Below are 19,660 nucleotides of genomic sequence, written 5' to 3' on the forward strand. Positions count from 1 at the left end.
CCGCTCGCCTGGCCTACGCATGGGGGATATTGGGTGAATTCAGGCTAATTCGGCCGTTTGGCCCTGGGGCCAAACAATCGAATTAGAGCGTCAGTAATAGGCGCAATCGGTTCAGGGACCACATCAACGAGCTGAGGCGGTCCTAGATCCGAGCAAATTTTTTAATCTGCCAATCGATATCTGGCCGATTCCAGGCCAGATGTCAATCGGGCAGGCCTGACGTTTGTGCCCCTACACGGGCTGATAAGCTTCCGAATCAGGGACCGATATCAGCAGCTACTACTGGCCCGTGTATGGCCACCTTAAGAAAAGCAAAACTAGAATAAAAGTTAAAACGAATTATCTGCATAAAATGTTTTTTCTTTTTGCAAATAATGTTGTGGATCTTTGTGGATGTTGTTTACCCTTAATCCAAATATACTGTAATATATCAAAAAATCTAATATTAGGTTATTTTGTACTTATTGTAGCAATTGAATTGGAATATTCTGTGGATCTTGGTCTTTCATGGAATCCAGTACTTAAAGACTGCCTCCCAACGAACGTAGAATGCAGTAATTATCAGCTGCAGAGGGCACTGGTGTCTGATACTTTTAACAAATGGACCAGATTTACTTTGCCACTGCCTCCTTATACCAGGTGAGATTTAGGAAAAAATGTTACAAACTCTTCACATTTTCTCTGATTAAAAATAAATTCTGCCCATTTAGTGGCACATTTCTAGTTACCCACTTGCCAGAACCCCGATGGCCAGTCAGTGGAGTGTGACATTTGCATGCAACAAGATTCATTTTTGCAACAGCCCATAATTAGCACTAGCTGGAGCGTTTTACACTGGAAAAAATTGGACCAATTAGAAGGGCAGTTAGAAGGAGTCATTTACACACAGCCAGTTAAGTTAACACAAAACTTGGCCAAATGGCCAAGATATTATATTTTCCAATTATAACTGGATGCCAATGGAAAATCCAACCTTACAGTATTCAGGAATTTGGAACTCTACAGGGTGTTTTTCAACCTCATTACTTGAGGAAGCAATTTGCAAAAACTACACTTGAAGAACATTTTGTGTGAACAGTGTGTTTTGTAACTTAAATTTTTATTAGTTTTGAATAATAACAAAGAAAAAGAACTTGTGGTTACAGCAGTTTCAATTACATTAGTAGATCACAATTATTTAGAAATTGAGATAAGTCCATATATATTAATAGCTGTATTAGGTTCTGATTTCCACCTTTAGTGGTCAGGCTAAACAGTACAGTAGCTAATTTCAAAATTCCACTGTAGGTCTTTAAATACCATGTGGTTGAGGGAAAGGGGGAAAAGGAAAAAATATAAACAGAGTAAAAAACAAAGAAAAAGCACATCAGAGTCGATATGAATCAGAGAAACTGTTAGACATAAATGTGTTTTCGGAGAAAGAAAAAGAAGAAAAAAGGGGGGTAATAGATAAGAGAGTCTCAAGATGTGAAACCATTGTTTAACACCTTTATAACTTAGTTCTTCAAAGTGAACAGAGCTCCCATGGTGACCAGGTTTCCAGAAATGGAGTTGTTTTGTTTTGGATAAGGGCAATATTATAATATTATATTCAAAGCTTTTATTGCTTTCTATTCTGTGGTCTGTCTCAGACCATGAGGGTAAAGTGTTTGATATACATTTATAGGCTATGGAAATGCGAGCTGAGGTCAAAACATGGTTAATTCGTTTTTGCATTCATCTAGAGGTCCTTTCATAATGTGATGTATATATGCTGAAACTGCTGTAAAATCTTCTCAATAAACTTGCCTGAATTAAAAAAAAGAAGTAGAGTTTAGAGTGACTACATATATATCCTATTTTTTAATCTTCACATTTGCCCATGCTACAATTTTAATATGTTTCAACTATTATCTTACTGGAAGCATAAACTTGTCCAATCACAACACGTCCAACTCAAGTAGAAGCCACGTGATGGGCATAAGCTGTAGTAACTGTATCCCCTATTTGGCGGTTAAACCAGGTAGCACCAACTAGACTTTCCTTAGAGCACAGGGTACATAGGACTCTACACAACAGATGGGCTTCTGCTTTGTGGAAATATCCTTGGGGTGTAGAGCAACTACAACTTACTTGGGCTGTGTGCAAAGTAAACAAAATAATGGGTGCCAGAAGGTTCTTTGTGGTAAACCAGAACATACAGTATCTGTAATCTAATGGAACACTAGATACATTGACCTCTGCCCAGTAACGACAGAGGAAATGCTGGGGTTTAAAGCCATAGGTGTATATTAACCCTATGGGTCCCTACATGATCTAAGAACATTTAATGTTCAGTACAGACAAGTGCAGGAGGGGCTTTTATATACCCATATATTGTGGCAATTCGGTCTGCCTTGGTAGTGGAAGATTTGGGGCTTGGTCTCAGATAATAATAATTATTTCTGGTTATTCTGACAGCAGGTAGAGCATGCTTATGTTGTGTTGGGCCCATCTCACCAGTGCTATTATATTGTTAAACCACAGAGTGTATAAAATGTATCTGAGCATTAAATAAATTAATCATCAGTTTTGCTTTATAACCTAATATTGGTTTAGAACTAGTTATTTTAATTACTATTTTCTACTGTGGAATCATTATTAAAGGGTACCCACTCTAAGCAAACAGCACTGGGACCTATTTCAGAGTCCCAACCTATAGGTTAAGAATCCTCTGAGTAGTTTCAGTGAGGCAATAAACTGGTGAACAACCTGTAGAAAATTACTGACCCCAGTTTCTTTCTGGTGTAATCTGAGAGTACACAATTGTTCCAGCATAACAGCATTTTCAGCAAAGACATCCCATTTACACATTGCTTAGTCTAGCATGGCAGTCTTCAGTTTCATCAAGATTCTTTTTATTGGCAAAGCAGATAATATGTAAGCTGTGCTAGTCTTATTCTATATTGTGCAAGTATCTGCCTTAATATATTTTATTTTTAAAAATGGACTAATTCGTAGGATTAACAAAATATATTTCTCCAGTATATTATTACAAAATAATTTTGCCATTTTACTCCTTTTTGCTTTATAGTGCTGGAACAGTGGCAAAACAGAGTGGGCACTGCCACCTACAGCTTTTAAGGAGTCATTACACATGCTATTCCTTTCTGCACGTTTGCTTCTGCGTTTGTGCTTAGTAAAACAGGGAAACAGAAAAAACAAATATTTACTGTTTAGTGTTTGTTACCATATTTTGCCACAGGATTTGTACAAAATGTTCCTTTATGGATATAAAAATATGAGGGTTGATAAAGGTATTTGTGAATCACTGTTACCAATAGGTTCAGATTTAACATCTTTTTTCAAATTGTCAATCCCTGTATTAACTTGCATTGTATTAAAGGGGTAGTTTACCTTCATATTAACATGAAGTATGTTAAAGAATGAGCAATTCTTAGTAACTTTTCAATTGGTCTTCATTTTTTTTTCATTATTTGCCTTCTCCTTCCAGCTCTTTCCAATTTTTAAATGGGTGCCACTGACCCTGGAAGCCATATACACAGTTTATCTTCAAGGATGCTATTTTATTGTTATATTTTATTACTTTTTCTATATATTCAGGCCTCTCATATTTATATAACAAAGTCTTACTCACACCACTGTTTGGTTGCTATGGTATTTTGGACCTTAACAACCAAATAGCTGCTAAAATTCCAAACTAAAGAGTTGCTGAACAAAAAGCTGAACAGAAAGCATCTTTCTACTAAAAGTTAATTTAATAGGTGCTGAGCTCTAGCACTACATAGCAGTCAAACATATTTTGATTAGCTGACACATTGATCTACCCTGATGCATGTCAATTTGTTTAACACTTTTCTGACTTTAAGTTGAACTGCTAGAAGTAATTAAGGTTTCTTCAGTTTGGAATCTAATCAAAATCTGCCCCTCAGTTTTGTTAAAGGCGGTGTTGTGCTAATTGGTGCCTCTTTCTGGTTGTTTGAAGGTCTCAGGCTACCCGATTTCGTTGGAATCAACCATCACCTTTTGACAAACAGCAGACATGGGCTATTGACAATGTCTATATTGGAGATGGATGTGTGGATATGTGCAGTGGCCACGGGCGATGTGTTCAAGGAACCTGTGTGTAAGTATAACAGGAAGTCATGCATTATAATGAAGTAAATTAACAGCTACAATATTACTCCTGTTGGTAACATTCATGTGTTGTTGACATGTCTTACACCAAACCTTTATGTTAACTCAGTGTACATCTTCTATATAAACAGCATCAGGTCACAGTCACCTTCAGTACAGGGACAGAAAGTATACAGTAATATTCAATGAGGTTACAAACCTATATATATGGTGTATTCCAGTTAATTTATAAATTATGTCATACGGTAGTATCAACGAGGAGGTGTATGCTTAACTGGCAATATGAAGGAATGAAGTGGTGGGATGGAATTCCTAAACTGACAAACCTAGGGTACTACAGAAACAGGTCTGATGTAACACCAAGAAGAAGGAGGTGGCAGGTCGATGTGTGCAGAAAGTTTGTGTATTATAACTGAGAAATCTGAAGGCTCTTTTTCACTTTCTAATAAGCTATACAATAATGTTTGGTGTGCAGGTGTGATGACAACTGGGGAGGAATTTATTGTGATGAACCAGAGCTGTCTCTCCCAACACAACTGAAGGACACATTTAACCGAGCTCCATCCAGCCACAACTGGCTGACTGTAAATGGAGGAAAGCTTAGCAGTGTATGTGGTGCTGTGGCCTCTGGGATGGCTCTTCACTTCAGTGGGGTTAGTAAGATAATTTACTCGTTGTCTGTTTTGATATTTCTTACATTGTTCTTGCACAGGTTTTATAATGAATTCAGTTCTGATGATGGAGAATGGAGAAAAGCCGTTTGAACAATTTCCAAATGAAAATGCATCATGTACTGTATATGTATAAATAAAGGTGTTTTATAATAACTTCATATAAGGACATGCCAAAACTACTAATCATGTTCAGTAACTAGCATGGATGGGCACAACTCTGTTGGACAGTTGCTTACTTGAAAAATAAGCCAAAGGTCCTCATAATACATTTATGACCAGGATAGGCTGAGACCATTATTATGACTGTGTATTATAAATAGTCTATGTGAGATAGAAAAGCATTCCAGCTCATCTCGGAAAAATGAAAATATATAGCATATTTGAGAACTATTAGAATAAACGTATAATCGTAAAGTTAAATTACCTCCCAGTCATCATAAGTTGTCATAGGATAAGACTCTTAGGTATGGCTAATGGCCCAATGCTTGGAATGGGAAGCTTTATTCTGAGCATATTATAAAACACTGTGTCTCATGTAAGTGCCTAAATTCATTCAGCTGAATGCAACTATCTTGAACTATGTGGCATGGATATATTTTTCCAATTAATTCCAAATATTTTCAAGTTAATTTCATCTTCTAATAGATATATAGATAAACTCTAATTTTATTAAATGCTACTCAGGCATTTTGTTATATTCTCATTTCAAAGTACTAATAGCCAAACTTGATTTTGTGACACTGTTTACCATTATAAATACAATATTAAGAAAAAATTACAAATTGCTGTTTGCATTAGTATTTCAATTTGACCTATTCTGCCAGGGAGAATAGTTTCAGGATGATTAGGTAAGTTGGATGACACTAGTGCACCTCGTTAAGACACTCATATGAGCTATTTTCCAATGTTGTCAAAAGGACTGTGTGCTGCTGTCCTAAGAGTTTTCTGTCAGGACACTAAAAGAGTCATTTACAAACATTGTGGGTTGAAAACACAAAAAAAACAGAAACAAGCGACCGCCATTTTCATACTTTGTAACCTGCCCTGCTATGAGAGCCCACCAAGTTTGAGTTTTTGTGCTTTGGAATAAAAATATAGTAGAGAACAAAATGTCAGTGTAGTATTTGTTGTTCGGTAACCTGATGAAGTTGGTTGGGGTTTAAATAGTGCCCTGAATAGTGGTGTACGTGGTGTATAAGTCTGTTGGTCTTGTATGCGTTTATGTCTGAAGGTATGTGAAGGTATGATACTGCGTTGTGTATGTACCTAAAGGTGGGTGTGTAAAAGCAAATAATCATTATTCCAGGAACATCTGTCAGAGTGCAATGTGATCATCTTACTCCCTATTATTACCCTTAATAATTGATCTTCTACAGCAACTGCTACTACATTTTTCAAAGATCACGCAGCCTTCAAAATGTTCAACTAAAAATAAATAAACAGGGAACATGCAGTATTCATAGTTCAGCAAGTGCTGCCTGGTCAAGGACAGCCCAATTTAGCTACTAACCATGCTAAGCTAACAAATCCCTGAGACTCTGTTTAGAAGAGGGGAACAAATTAGCATCACATCTATCAGTGAGGTACAGCATAGATCTGAGCTTTGTGCACATATGTGGTGTCAGCAATCCATCACTATCACCTACCCAGCACCCAGCATTCATCAAGTTGTCACAACTGCCTTAACAATTACCTCTAGACCATTGCTATGTTTCAAAGCCAGAACGCTTTCCGAACATGTTTAATAAATGTTGTTTGTTCCTCTTTAATTAACCAACATTTTATCAGTACTATATGACTTGTTAACTAAATTAAATTCATTCATTATTGCTGTGTGTTGTTTATGTTATTAGATATTTATGCCTGTAAAATACAATTTAAAACTAACAGAAGATATCAATGAAAGGAGTGTCCTACACTTATACATTAGTTCATATGTGTGAGCAGAAAAGGCTGCATGTGTAACTAGCATTGTAAGTACAGGTATAGGACCCATTATCCAGAATGCTCGGGACCAAGGGTATTCTGGATAAGGGGTCTTTCCGTAATTTGGATCTTCTTGCAGCGCTTCCTCTTTCTCGAGCGCGCATGCGCAGTAGAGTGGAGCAGAGAAGTGGAGCAGAGAAGTCAGCTTTTCACTCTACTGCGCATGCGCTGACCGCTGGCATTTTAGGAAAAGAAAGCAGGAAGGAGGAAGCCATCGCTGCAGCTACCCCGGGCTGGTGCTGTTTTCTACTAACAGGGGCACCAGCCCGGGGTACAAGGTAAGCGATTAAAGTCACTTGGGGGTGCCTAACATTTTGGCACCCCCAAGTGACTTTGCCTTTCCTTCTCCTTTAAGTACTAAAAAATCAATACAACATTAATTAAACCCAATAGGATTATTTTGCATCCAGTAAGGATTAATTATATCTTAGTTGGGATCAAATACAAAGCATTGTTTTATTTTTACAGAGAAAAATTAAATCAATTTTAAAAATCTGAATTATTTGATTAAAATGTAGTCTATGGGAGACGGGCTTTCCGTAATTCGGAGCTTTCTGGATAACGGGTTTCCAGGTAATGGATCCCATACCTGTACAAGCATCTGTTGAAATGTCTTGTCCCATTATATCCAATACATGGGTGCTCTAGGGCTGTCTATGGAAGATGTTCAATTATTTTTCTTTTACGTTTTTAATTTAGTTTTTTTGTTTTCTTTCTTTTTTTTTTTTGCTTTTTATTTTTTAGTGCTAAAAAGTGGCTTTACAGAACTACTGTTAATAGAGAATGTGTGAAAGGCACCAAATAAGAATATCATTTTTATTATTTCCATTAAATAATAATATTGCTCATACATACTTTAATGTATGCCCTTTTGTTTTTAAACTAAAAATGTGCTTTTGGTTTCCTGTTACAGGGATGCAGCCGTTTGTTAGTTTCTGTGGATTTGAATCTCACTAATGCTGAGTTTGTTCAATTTTACTTCATGTACGGATGCCTCATAATACCTCACAGCCGTAATCAAGGCGTCCTCCTTGAGTATTCTGTGAATGGGGGTATTAATTGGTTTCTTTTGATGGAAATCTTTTATGATCAGTACAGCAAACCTGGGTACGTATCCCAAGTAAATCATTTGCCAAAGATATTGTTTCATTGAAAACAGGTAAATGGAAGCTTATAAGTTTATAAGCTGTCAGAAGACATTTAGAAACCAAGTCCTCCATGATTACATAGGATGAGAGAGGTTTTATAAGAGAATAAATAGTAGAGATGCACATTTGGATTGACCTATTTTGTGGTAATATTTAAGAATATATTTATCACTGTGAAAGAGTACTGCAGAAAGGGCCCTCATTATTTAATATGTTTTATCATATAAATCATCTCTCTTCTAAGCTATACACCTTCAAGTAGATGTTTGGCCTTTTTACAAGTTGGGATAAATTATTTTATGAACAAAACATTCCTTCTCTGCACATTCTACTTTTATGTGGTACAGCTGTGCAGATGCTTTCGTATTATTGGATGCATGCAATGTAAGCATCTATTGAAAAGCACAGTCCTTTAATGCCTAATAGAGGCGATGCTCTAGGGAAGATGTCCTTAGAATCAACAAAAATTGTCTCTCTTCCCCTTTTTTTCTAGGTTCTTTATTCAGTTTTTGGAGTCTCAAAAGTGTCTTTATGGAACTACAGTGTAAGATTGATAGAAAATATGTATAGAACATATGCGTAGCACCAGGGAGCAGCTGATGTCTATGTAGACCAAAAGACTAATGGCCTTTCCAGAGGGGGATTTAGCAGATCAATGTAGTAGAATGGGAAAAACCATTAGGCAGGAGGCCTGTCGGTCATTTACTGAGATGAAATATATGGTGGACAGCAGAGACCTTAATGAATGATGGAGGAAATGACTTTCAGATGGAAGCTGTGGGTACATTAATAGTCCCAGCTTTTCAATACTGATTGATAGAGACCCCTAGGTGCTTTTTTTCTTACAAATAGGAGGATTTGATTTTTGCTTTATTTCCCATGTGGCCTTAATGTTAATATAGATTACTCATTCTCTAACAACCTAGCAATTAATATCTGTAATCATTACTGACATGAAATGAAACCAAATAGAATAGGTTAGTTTAAAAAATAAAACCCATACAGAATTTTTTTAGGGTGTCTATCCCTTCATGAAAATGATAAAACTGTAATTATAGAGTTATAGATGAATATTTTTACTTTGAGTAAATGTTTTAAATGTAGTCAAACTGGCATATAATTCTTTGTTCCATTTATTTAGTAATGTGTTATTAGTACAAAAATGCATGCTAAATTCGCTTTCGTGTGGGGCCAATGCCATGCCTGTCACTGCACTTACAGCAGAGAGTGGATAGAAGCAGATCATCTTGAATTGTCAGGGGTGCCATTGGCCTGACTGTACCTTTTTAACATATTTCTGTCTCTCTGCAGTTTTGTGAATATTCTTTTGCCTGCTAGTGCCAAGACAGTGGGAACTCGTTTCCGCTGGTGGCAACCAAAACACGACGGACTGGACCAGAATGATTGGGCGATTGACAATGTGCTGATTTCTGGCTCTGCAGATCAGAGCACAGTGATGTTAGATACATTCAGCAGTGCGCCACTGCCGCAGCATGAACGCACACCTGCTGATTCAGGCCCCACCGGAAGAATATCTTTCGAAATGTTTAGTGAAGACAAAACCACAGGTACAATGCCCCCAAGATCACAAAGCCCAGTTTCTGGATTTCCAATAAAAATAGAAAAAATTACCTAGGCTTATTGCTCAGACCAGCAATAAAGCTGTGCCCTATCCTTTAGTGACCCTTTTTGTGTGCTCGTGGGGTATTATTTTGAGTTATTAACTTGAAGCATGTCACACTTTATTTTTTATATATTATACGATTTTAGCCCCCATATGTCCATGCTTCTGACAGCTATACATGTTATTGAATGCAAGTGGTGCAGATATATATAGCCATGGTAATAGCAGAAATGGCATAGGGAAGAAGTGCAATATCCCAGCCCAAAAGCCTGAGGAACTTATTGGCCACTGTGTAGCTTAGAGGGGCTAGTATACTGTATATTAAGCAATGGTAGATGCCTGACCTGTAAGCTTGATTGGTTGGAGTCTGGAAATGTTGTTCCATACTATTGAAACTTAGTTTTGTACTGGTATTTATCTTTAAAATAATTCATAAAATACCATCAAGATTTCAACATGTATTTACTTTTAAATTAGATATGTGATTACAATGAGTGTTTCCTTTGTCTTCCAGTTAATAAACATTGGCTTTTCCATGATGATTGCAGTATTGAGCGATTCTGTGATTCGCCTGATGGTGTTATGATATGTGGGAGTCACGATGGCAGAGAAGTGTACACAGTTACACACGACCTTACTCCAGCTGAAGGATGGATCATGCAGTTTAAGGTGAATTCATTATGCAGGGAATGCACACAAAATAAATGTAGTTATAAAAGTATAAGCATTATTTGTTACCATGGCTATTTCTCTACATCACCTGGCAGATTTTGGCAAATGAAATGTATCCACAGCCATTTAGCCCCACTGCATTTACACCACTGCATTTGTCCATATGTTACAGGAATGTGGGACACTTAGAATAATAAGGACATATTTTCTGTTAATGTGGTATGCAGGGTGCTATTATATAGTAAGGTGGAAGAGAGTAGCCAAACATCAATAATATGTAAACATTTATCTAGAGTCCTGTGTACATGGGCAGTTCAAACCATTGTCGCAAAAGGCAGAGTTGATAAGCAGTCCTAAGTGACCCGCTGACTTCTTCACTGATTCTCCTTTAATCTTATCACCAGAGTGACACTGAGGGGCCAATTCATTAAAACACGAGTGCGAATCCCGAATGGGAAAAATTCGGATTGGATACTAATAATTTCTGAAGATCACAAATATCACGAAAATGCTTACGAAAAAATCGTATTAGTCACGATAATATCGTATTGGCAATCCGAAAGTCACGCAATTTTCATACAGAACGATTGTTAACAGCGGCAGAAGCTTTCCAAATTTTTCGCGCAAAAAGTTGTGCATGCGTACGAAAAAGTTGCGCAAGAAAATCCGGCAAAAATACGCTTGGAGCGTTCGTGTCTTAATAAATCTCCCCCTGAGTGTTCCCTTCCTGTGCTAAAGCTGAAATCTATGAATAAATTAGAAAGCTCAAATGTGAGTTTCCACTAGGGACAATTAACTGCTCTCACACATTGACTATTATGACTAATCATATAGTGCTGTAGAAAATTACACATTTGTTTGAAATAGTTTGAACGTTAAAGTAACATACTATCTAGGAATACATGCAACTCCTATTCAGGCAGTAAAGTCCACTCTAAGCTCCTTAAAATCTGGCGCTGACTGTGGTCAGAGGATCAAATATAGTTTATATAAATGGACAGCTCTGTAGCCATGTTGGCAGCCTTTCAATCTGAAACGTGGCAACAGGGCACATTCTTACTTAGCAAATAATAGATAAGCTCTGTAGAACAGAATGGTTTAATGTCTAACCAGAGAGTAAAAGAAGTCATTAAGGGCTCTCTGCAGGACTGCAAAATGAAAAACATTCTCATATAAAAATGGTATTTGTTCCTAAGAAATAGTTTATATGTAGGTACTGGTTGGACAGATACAAACTTTAACTGTAAAATAATTTATATTTTCGCTCCATGGTGTTACCAGTTCTTTAAGACTACAAGGAGATAAATAGTGAAGTCATATGCTTTACTTACCTTGCTTTATTTTTAAAACCTGAGTTCATGTGAGCAAAAAGCCCAAAATGATTTCCGAGGGTTTTTTGTTTGATTTTACAGATTGCCGTTGGTTGCCGCAGCTCAGAGAAGAATGTACAAAACCAAGTTCATGTACAATATTCCACTGATTTTGGTGTAAGCTGGACTTACTTAGTGCCCCAGTGTTTGCCAGCAGACCCAAAATGCTCTGGTACTGTTTCCCAGCCATCAGTATTTTTCCCAGCTAAGGGATGGAAACGTGTGACTTACACACTGCCTGACAGTCTCATTGGCAAGTAAGTTATAATATCCAACTAAGGCTTCTGATTTCGACTTCCTTTCTGTGTACCTGAAATAACTTGCTGCTGTATGAAAGTGTATTGTACAAAACTACAAGAAATACAGATATTTGTTACTATGGCACCGAATGAGACATAAAGGCTCATTTAATACCAAGCAGAATACTAAATGTCAAAAAAGGCTCTTTAAAAAAAGTGGCAAAAAAACACTGGTTTAGGTAATCATTGAAAAACACTCCCACCCTTTTTCCTCCTCCCCAACCTTACTCCTTAAATATAGCCTTACATGGCGAAAAACTATTTTTTATTGCATATTTTAGATAATACATGAGGTAATATGAATGCAAATTTGTTAATGAAAAAATACTGTTTTGTTTGAAAGTATGCTAGATAGAAATCCATTGAATCCTGCTTACAGCTTGTTCAAGTTCAGACTTAAAAAAGTATTCAAAATAGGCTATACCAGTTCAAGTACACAGAGGCCCAAACAGCCCCCTACAAACCCAATAAATAGTGGCTGTCTATTGCATCTTACAGCAGCACCTCTGGCATTTGCCAGAATCTACAGACTGCCAGTCTCCTGGTCTTTTCACTACACAGAAGTGCGGTCCTGGCAGTGCTAGATGGATACAAAGCTATGGAGTACAGTGATTTTCTTCAATTCTGTTCTTCTACCATTTTCATTGTAATGGTGCCACTTTGTAAAATTCCATCTCTATATTTGCAGTCCTGTCAGATTTAGGTTTTACCAGAAGTATTCAGATATGCAGTGGGCAATTGATAACTTCTACATTGGACCCGGATGTCTGGACAACTGTAATGGCCATGGAGATTGCTTGAGAGAACAATGTATCTGTGACTCAGGATACTCTGGTCCAAACTGTTACCTGACACACAATCTTAAGGTTTGTATAAAATGCTGCATACATTTTATTATATACCTTGTAATATCTAGGTGCTCTCCAGATTTAGAAGAAATTGACACATAATTCTGAATTCCACTCAACCTATACTCATTTGCTGGTATATACCCAAATACTGGTAAGGCACTGGCAGAAGTCTAGTAAACTTGCTTAGAAACCAGCATAGTAAGTAAAATAATGTATGCATCTTCTATAAATCTTCTAGCTAGGCAGCTGTACAAAACCTGAATCAGCAGCTGCTAAAAGCAGCTTAAAATGGCAAGTTCAAATATTTTTTTTACACATTTAAATATATAGCCCTATGCCTTAGGATAAAGTACTAACATATTTCAAAGCTATATGCACATGTGCGGTGGTTTAAGAATACATTGTGCTGTAAATAATACTACATATAAAAATATTGCTGATAAAGATTGTGATCTTTATTTATCCAGAGTACCTGTTTTTATCTGCCTCATTTAGATCAAGTAAGGTTACTAGACCATTCCTCTGTACTGTCCAGTTATATCAGCTACCTGCACTTACTATAATGTGTATTCTATGTGTATGTTTGCTGATTATGCTAAACTACAACACAATTTGCAGACATTTCTGAAGGAGCGTTTTGATTCTGAGGAAATAAGATCTGATTTCTGGCTGTCTGTTGATGGAGGAAAGACTTGCACAGATTGTGGGGTCCTGGCTGAAGACATGGCTCTGTACTTTGGTGCTTCTGCAGTAAGACAAACCATCACCCAAGACCTGGATCTAAGGGGGGCAAAGTATGTCACATCTCTCTACTAAACTATATAACAACCTTATTTTTAACTTCTTAGAATTAGTTACTGACATCATATTGTCCTTAATATTATAAGGCTTTGCACTTTGACAACATACTTCTCAGTTTGCTTTGCCCCTTAAAAGACACAGCAGTTTTATATTTATTTATAAAACAAGAGAAACAGAAGACAGAATTGCAAGAGCACTAAGGGGCTCAAAGAGCACTTCTAACCAGGGTCTGGCTGCACTCTTCAAAATCTGGGGGAAGGTGCACAGAACACAAGGCAGCCCTGTGCTGCTGGCACTCCATGACATTTGAATGACATGCAAGCTTGGGGGACAGGTTGGGGGCACCCCCCCGCCCACTCATATAAATACAGCATTCCTTAATGTAGGCATACTTGTATTCATTGGTGTGCATGTCTCAGTGCTACACTTTGAGAGACAGGCCTACAACAATTCTTCTTTGCCTAGGCAGGGAGGAAAGTGCAAAATATGCCAGATTGGGCCCCATTTTGTAATTTGCACCCTGCCCTGTTTTGATATAGTATGCATCAAGACAGGCACCCCCTATCTTTGCTCAACTTCCCTGGGATTCTTGCTTTTAGTTGCATTGATTAAATTTGGATTAAGGACCTGTATCTATAGCTGCCATAATTTGGAGTTCACAGTGGGATGAGAAATGAGGGTGTGCCTAGGCAGCGCTTTGGCTAATACTACTCTGCTGAGTCTGTTTCTGTTATATACTGCCAAAGCCTGAGACTAAAAACTCATGGACCTGTTGCTGCAAGAGTCCTGTAATGGCACCCATACCATTAATTGATTTTTGCCTGACTTATCCAAGGCAAGAACAAGACATTTCTATTTAAGGTCAACATAGTGCCGTGGAAATGCCTTGGGACATTATAGGTCATGGTAAAAAGTTTACATAGAAATAATTTGCATTATTTATGAATACAAAAGTATTTAATGTTAAAAAGTGTTAAAGCCCAGTAATTACTTTGTTTTTTGTTTCATTTTACCAATTGCCACAATATATTTTAATAACAGATTATAAAGTTATGTCTTGTATTGTAAATTCAGAACTACATGGCAACAATCTCACATCTCTTATATTTATAAGACACTTTGCATTGTATAGTAACATACCTTTTGGTTGTTTAGGTTTGTGCAGTACTGGGCAAGAATTGGCAGCGAAAACATGACATCTTGCCGCAAACCAGTATGTAGAAAAGAAGGTGTGCTTTTAGATTACTCCATTGATGGAGGTAGGTCTCGTATTCGTTCTAATGAATTAAGAGACTTGTCAGTTTGTGTTTTTATAAGACTGTTGATATATTCATGTGTTTATGGTACTTGTTTGTTTCTATGGACTCATAACCTTGGCAGCTGTCCAGTTGCGAGCTAACAGTAAATCACAATAATAGGGCATTAAAAGTTTCAATATATCACCATTTGGGCACTTCACATTAAATTGCTTGTAAAAAGAGTTTGGATAGAACAGTATCAAATTTTTTTTTTTTTGCGATTGTAGCGCATGGTCTCAAATTTTATTTTAACTGCGAGCACCAGAAATTTAGCAATCCTTGTCCATTTTGTAAAAATGTTCACCAGCAACTGTGCATGTGGGGGCGCAAATCCACACACAGACACATTCACACTTGGATTGTGGGAGGAACCCTGCACTGTGGATAAAAAAAAATGTCAATTTGCAGTCGAAATTGCATTTTTACAATGTACTTACAGTCATAATTTAATATAATATAATGGTTACATTTTGTATGGCAACGCCCATGGTATACATAATTTACACTGTGGAGGAAGACGAATAGTAGAGTACTTGTGTGACCTTGTAAAAAGAGATGGGGGCATTGCGAGATCACAACTGTATGACACCAGAGTACATGAGTAATTGGCTTATGAAACTGACCCTATTGTGTGTGTGTGTGTGTGTGTGACTGTGATAGTGACCTTAGACTGCCAGCTCCACTTTGCATGAATGACATATAATCTCTGTAGTGTTGCAAGAATATGTCAGTATTATATATAGTAAGTATTCAAATAAGTCTCTGTAAATCCCTGTATAAAGGTATAATGAGTTCCATTAGAATTCTGTAGCCATTAGAAAAAGTATGTTGTCTTAAATATTAAACCGGTATTTATTAGCATGCGCACCGCAGCGTGTGGCACAGCTCCACACCAACTAGGACCCTAAATATAGCAGTTGGCAAATGTGTAAATATTACAAAAAAAGCTCATTGAATATATAGTTAATAAGTTGTAGTAAAAACTACACTACATGAACATTCTACTTTTACAAAAGACAAATGAAAAAAGCATACATAGTATGGATAATACCTCTGATTTTTTTGTACCTTGCAAACCTTAATTGTTGAAAAATGCATAGTACCTGACACCTGACCACTGATTTGTTTCTGCTTACACATATACGGCAAGTATTGTGGTACCAATGGTACAGGAATGGAACCCGTTACCAAAAAGCTTTGAATTACGGGAAGACCATCTCCTACAAAGTCCATTTTAATCAAATAATTCACATTTTTGTATAAATATTGTATAAATATGATTTCTTTTTTCTCTGTAATAATAAGACAGTACCTTGTATTTTATCTTAACTAAGAAATAATTCATCCTTATTGGGTTTAGTTAGTGAAATGATTTGTAATAGACATAAACTATGGTGATCCAGTGCAAAGAAAACCCTAGGGGGCACATTTACTAAGACACGAATCTGAACCGAATTGGAAAAATTCCGATTTGAAAATGAACATTTTGCGACTTTTTCCGAAAGTTGCGCAAAATCTGCCGATTTTTTCGTAGCGTTAAAACTTGCGCGAAAAGTTGTGCCTTTTTCGTAGTGTTAAAACTTAAAAGGTGTGACGTTTCGCGCAAGTTTTAACGCTACGAAAAAAGCACCAGATTTTGCGCAACTCGGAATGGCTACGAAAAACTCGCGTTTTTTCGCACAAATCGTATTAGTAACGAAAAAGTCGCGACATTTTTCCGAAAAAAATCGCAAAATACCGATCATTACGAAAAAAACGCAATCGGACGCATTCGGCCCGTTCGTGGCTTAGTAAATGTGCCCCTAGGTGTTGAGCATTCTGGATAACAGTTCCTATACCTGTATCATACAGACTTTTTTTGTACTGTTTCTGTAATAAACAAGATATATTTTTATATTAACAAATGTTCCAAGTATTCTTTTGTTAAAGCCTCAGGTGGTGTGGGGCTGCCCCTTATGTAGTACATGACCTTATAATGGACATATTTAGTAGTACATAAATATATTGAGAAATATATATATTAAATAGATTAAATGAATGACTTTGCTGAAAGCTGAGGTTTTGATTCCATATGTCTTCTCTCTAGGAATTACTTGGACATTGCTGCATGAAATGGATTACCAGAAATACATGTCAGTGCGCTATGACTACATACTCCTCCCCGAGAATGCCCAAACAAACACAACTCGCTTGCGTTGGTGGCAGCCTTTCACTGTCAGCAATGGCCTAGTGGTGTTAGGACAAGAGCGTTCTCAATGGGCACTTGACAATATATTAATTGGAGGGGCAGAGATAAACCCCAGCCAGCTCGTAGACACATTTGATGATGGTAGGATATATTTCTATGTATTGTTGCTACATAACAAATCGTTAATATACAATATTGATTATAAAATATTATTATTCAATCTGGGGGGAATGTTGCCCTAGTGACTAGATGCAGTCAGTAGCATGAATAGTCAGACAGAGCTTTTGGTATAAATATGCAAACTTTGGTCCCCCAGCTGCTAGTCTTTACAAATGACAGATGTGACATTTTACAGTTGTGTTTTTCTCAGGAAACCAAATGATGGATATTATCACACATTGCTTCATAGTTCACACTATAACGTAGTGGCTGTTACATTTTTCCTTTTAAGTCCCCACACCTATAATAAAGCCAGTTTAGCTCATGACAAGGTTACAAATATATGTAAACTTTGCTCTATCTGCTATTGACCACAACTGGTCAACATACACTGTTCTGTATATTGCCGGAACAATATACAGAGCAGTATAATTTGACCTTGTGCTAAACTTTCTATCTTACTATCTGGGAAAGCAAATAGGAATTCTTCCCAAATTGCATCCTAATTGGCCTTCAATATGAGCCCCCTCATCCACTGATCCAGGTTCCCACAGTGATGCCAGCCCCACAGTTTGGGAACTACTTCTAAAATAATTTGAATTGTGATGTTCCTTTTACGACAAAAAATGCACTGGCCTAGGCAAAAAGTACCCCATTGCTGTGCCACCATCTTACTTTTCTTTCCCAGGCATTCCTGGTGTGGGGGGCTAAGATATTGGACCTATTGAGTTTGCCTTTCTTTAATGCCTATGCTATTCAGGTGGTATGTACAGGGCACACTGCACACTGCACTCTGTTCCTTATATGAACAAAGCTAGGATTCATTACAGGGAACACCAACAAACTATAGTGTTTTGGGCATTTTAGTTCAATATTTACTAAACTTTATATATATATACTGTGTGTTACCAGAAGGCACTTCCCATGATGAACACTGGAGTTTTTATCCCAATGCTGTGAGAACTGCTGGCTTTTGTGGTAACCCATCATTCCACCTGTACTGGCCCAATAAGAAAAAAGACAAGACACACAATATACTTTCATCAAGGGAGCTGATCATACAGCCAGGATATATGATACAGTTTAAGGTAAAAAAAAATGTCTTGCATGAAGTAAAGGACCTAGGAAAATAAAAATGTTCATAGTTTTTTTTTTTTTATCCAACTGTGTGTGAAACTTCTGATGTTTGTGTGTCTAGTACCAAAAATGGAAAAAATAAGATATTTTTTCTACTTTGCATACTGAAAGAAAATGTTATTCTGAGCCATTTTTAACTTAATTTACTATGTAACATACAACATGAATAAATTAAATTATTCACCGGCAAGAAAAGAATTGATTTGAGCTTTGATAATCTGAAAGCTTGTTTGCAAAACAATGAAAGCCAGGACTGGGAATTGCTAACAGTTCGGAATTGCTACCATTACTAGGCAACTATGGCTTTGAACTTTGTTTAGTACAGATGTGCCCCCAAGCCTTTTTGAGCCCAGCATTACCTGTAGATGTGCTTAGCTAGGCCTGGACTGGCAATCTGAGGATGCTGTAAGATGCCATAGACCAGGGATCCCCAACCTTTTATACCTGTGAGCCACATCCAAATGGAAAAAGTTTTGTGGAGCAACACAAGCATGAAAAATATTCCTGGGGTGCAAATAAGAGCTATAATTGGCTATGTGGACTGGTAGCCTATAGTGTTTAGCTTTACACTGGGTTTTATGCAACCAAAACTTGCCTCCAAGCCAGGAATTCAAAAATGGGCACCTGCTTTGAGCAAATGGCACTCAGGGCTAGAGGAAAAATTCCTTTTAAAAAAGATTTTATTTGCGGAACAATGCAACGTTTCGAGGCAAAGTAGCCCCTTTATCAAGCATTTGCCTCGAAACGTTGCATTGTTCCGCAAATAAAATCTTTTTTAAAAGGAATTTTTCCTCTAGCCCTGAGTGCCATTTGCTTTTTGCTGTTCTACTGGATTTTGGGAGGGTGCCGATCCCTCTGGCAGTGTGCACCGGGCGTTCTGGTTTGGAGAGCTAGGTTGTGCGGAATAAGCCTCTGTTGTACTCACCTGCTTTGAGGCCACTGGGAGCAACATCCAAAGGGTTGGCGAGCAACATATTGCTCCTGAGCCAATGGTTGGGGAACACTGCCATAGACAGTCACTCTTAGGTGGGCTGGTGGGAAGTTGTTTGGGCCTATGTATTTTAAACCCCAGTCCAAGCCTGAAGTTAGCTGCAATATCCAGTACTGTTTCCTTTAGGCCAGGGGCACACAGGGCAGATCATCTGTTTTCCTATATCTGTATTTTTTTACCCAGGTGGAGAAAAGTGGATCTGCTGTCATGTGCTGTTTCCTGTAGCTCTATTGACAGGTACACTGTCAGCCTGCGTGGCGCTACATGGAGCAAATATCAGTATGGAAACACCAAAGTATGTATTTTCACACCAATATCACACTGTGCCTATCAATAGGGCTACAGA

The 19,660-nt window shown here is 37.5% G+C and overlaps 1 protein-coding gene across 5 annotated transcripts in view; it reads left to right on the forward strand.

The window, feature by feature from the left end:
- reln (reelin) overlaps positions 1-19,660 on the forward strand; it is a 258,716-nt gene that overhangs the window by 221,535 nt on the left and 17,521 nt on the right. For 4 of the 5 annotated variants that reach the window (XM_031897689.1, XM_012958659.3, XM_012958660.3 and 1 more), the window contains 12 exon segments: positions 471-639; positions 3,965-4,105; positions 4,592-4,769; positions 7,690-7,883; positions 9,236-9,492; positions 10,063-10,217; positions 11,633-11,847; positions 12,578-12,755; positions 13,359-13,534; positions 14,697-14,800; positions 16,926-17,168; positions 18,099-18,274. In XM_031897689.1, coding sequence (XP_031753549.1) covers positions 471-639; positions 3,965-4,105; positions 4,592-4,769; positions 7,690-7,883; positions 9,236-9,492; positions 10,063-10,217; positions 11,633-11,847; positions 12,578-12,755; positions 13,359-13,534; positions 14,697-14,800; positions 16,926-17,168; positions 18,099-18,274 — 2,186 coding nt within the window. 5 annotated transcript variants of the gene reach the window in all.

Source organism: Xenopus tropicalis, chromosome 3 (assembly GCF_000004195.4).
Source record: "Xenopus tropicalis strain Nigerian chromosome 3, UCB_Xtro_10.0, whole genome shotgun sequence".
NCBI classification, from domain to species: Eukaryota; Metazoa; Chordata; class Amphibia; order Anura; family Pipidae; genus Xenopus; species Xenopus tropicalis.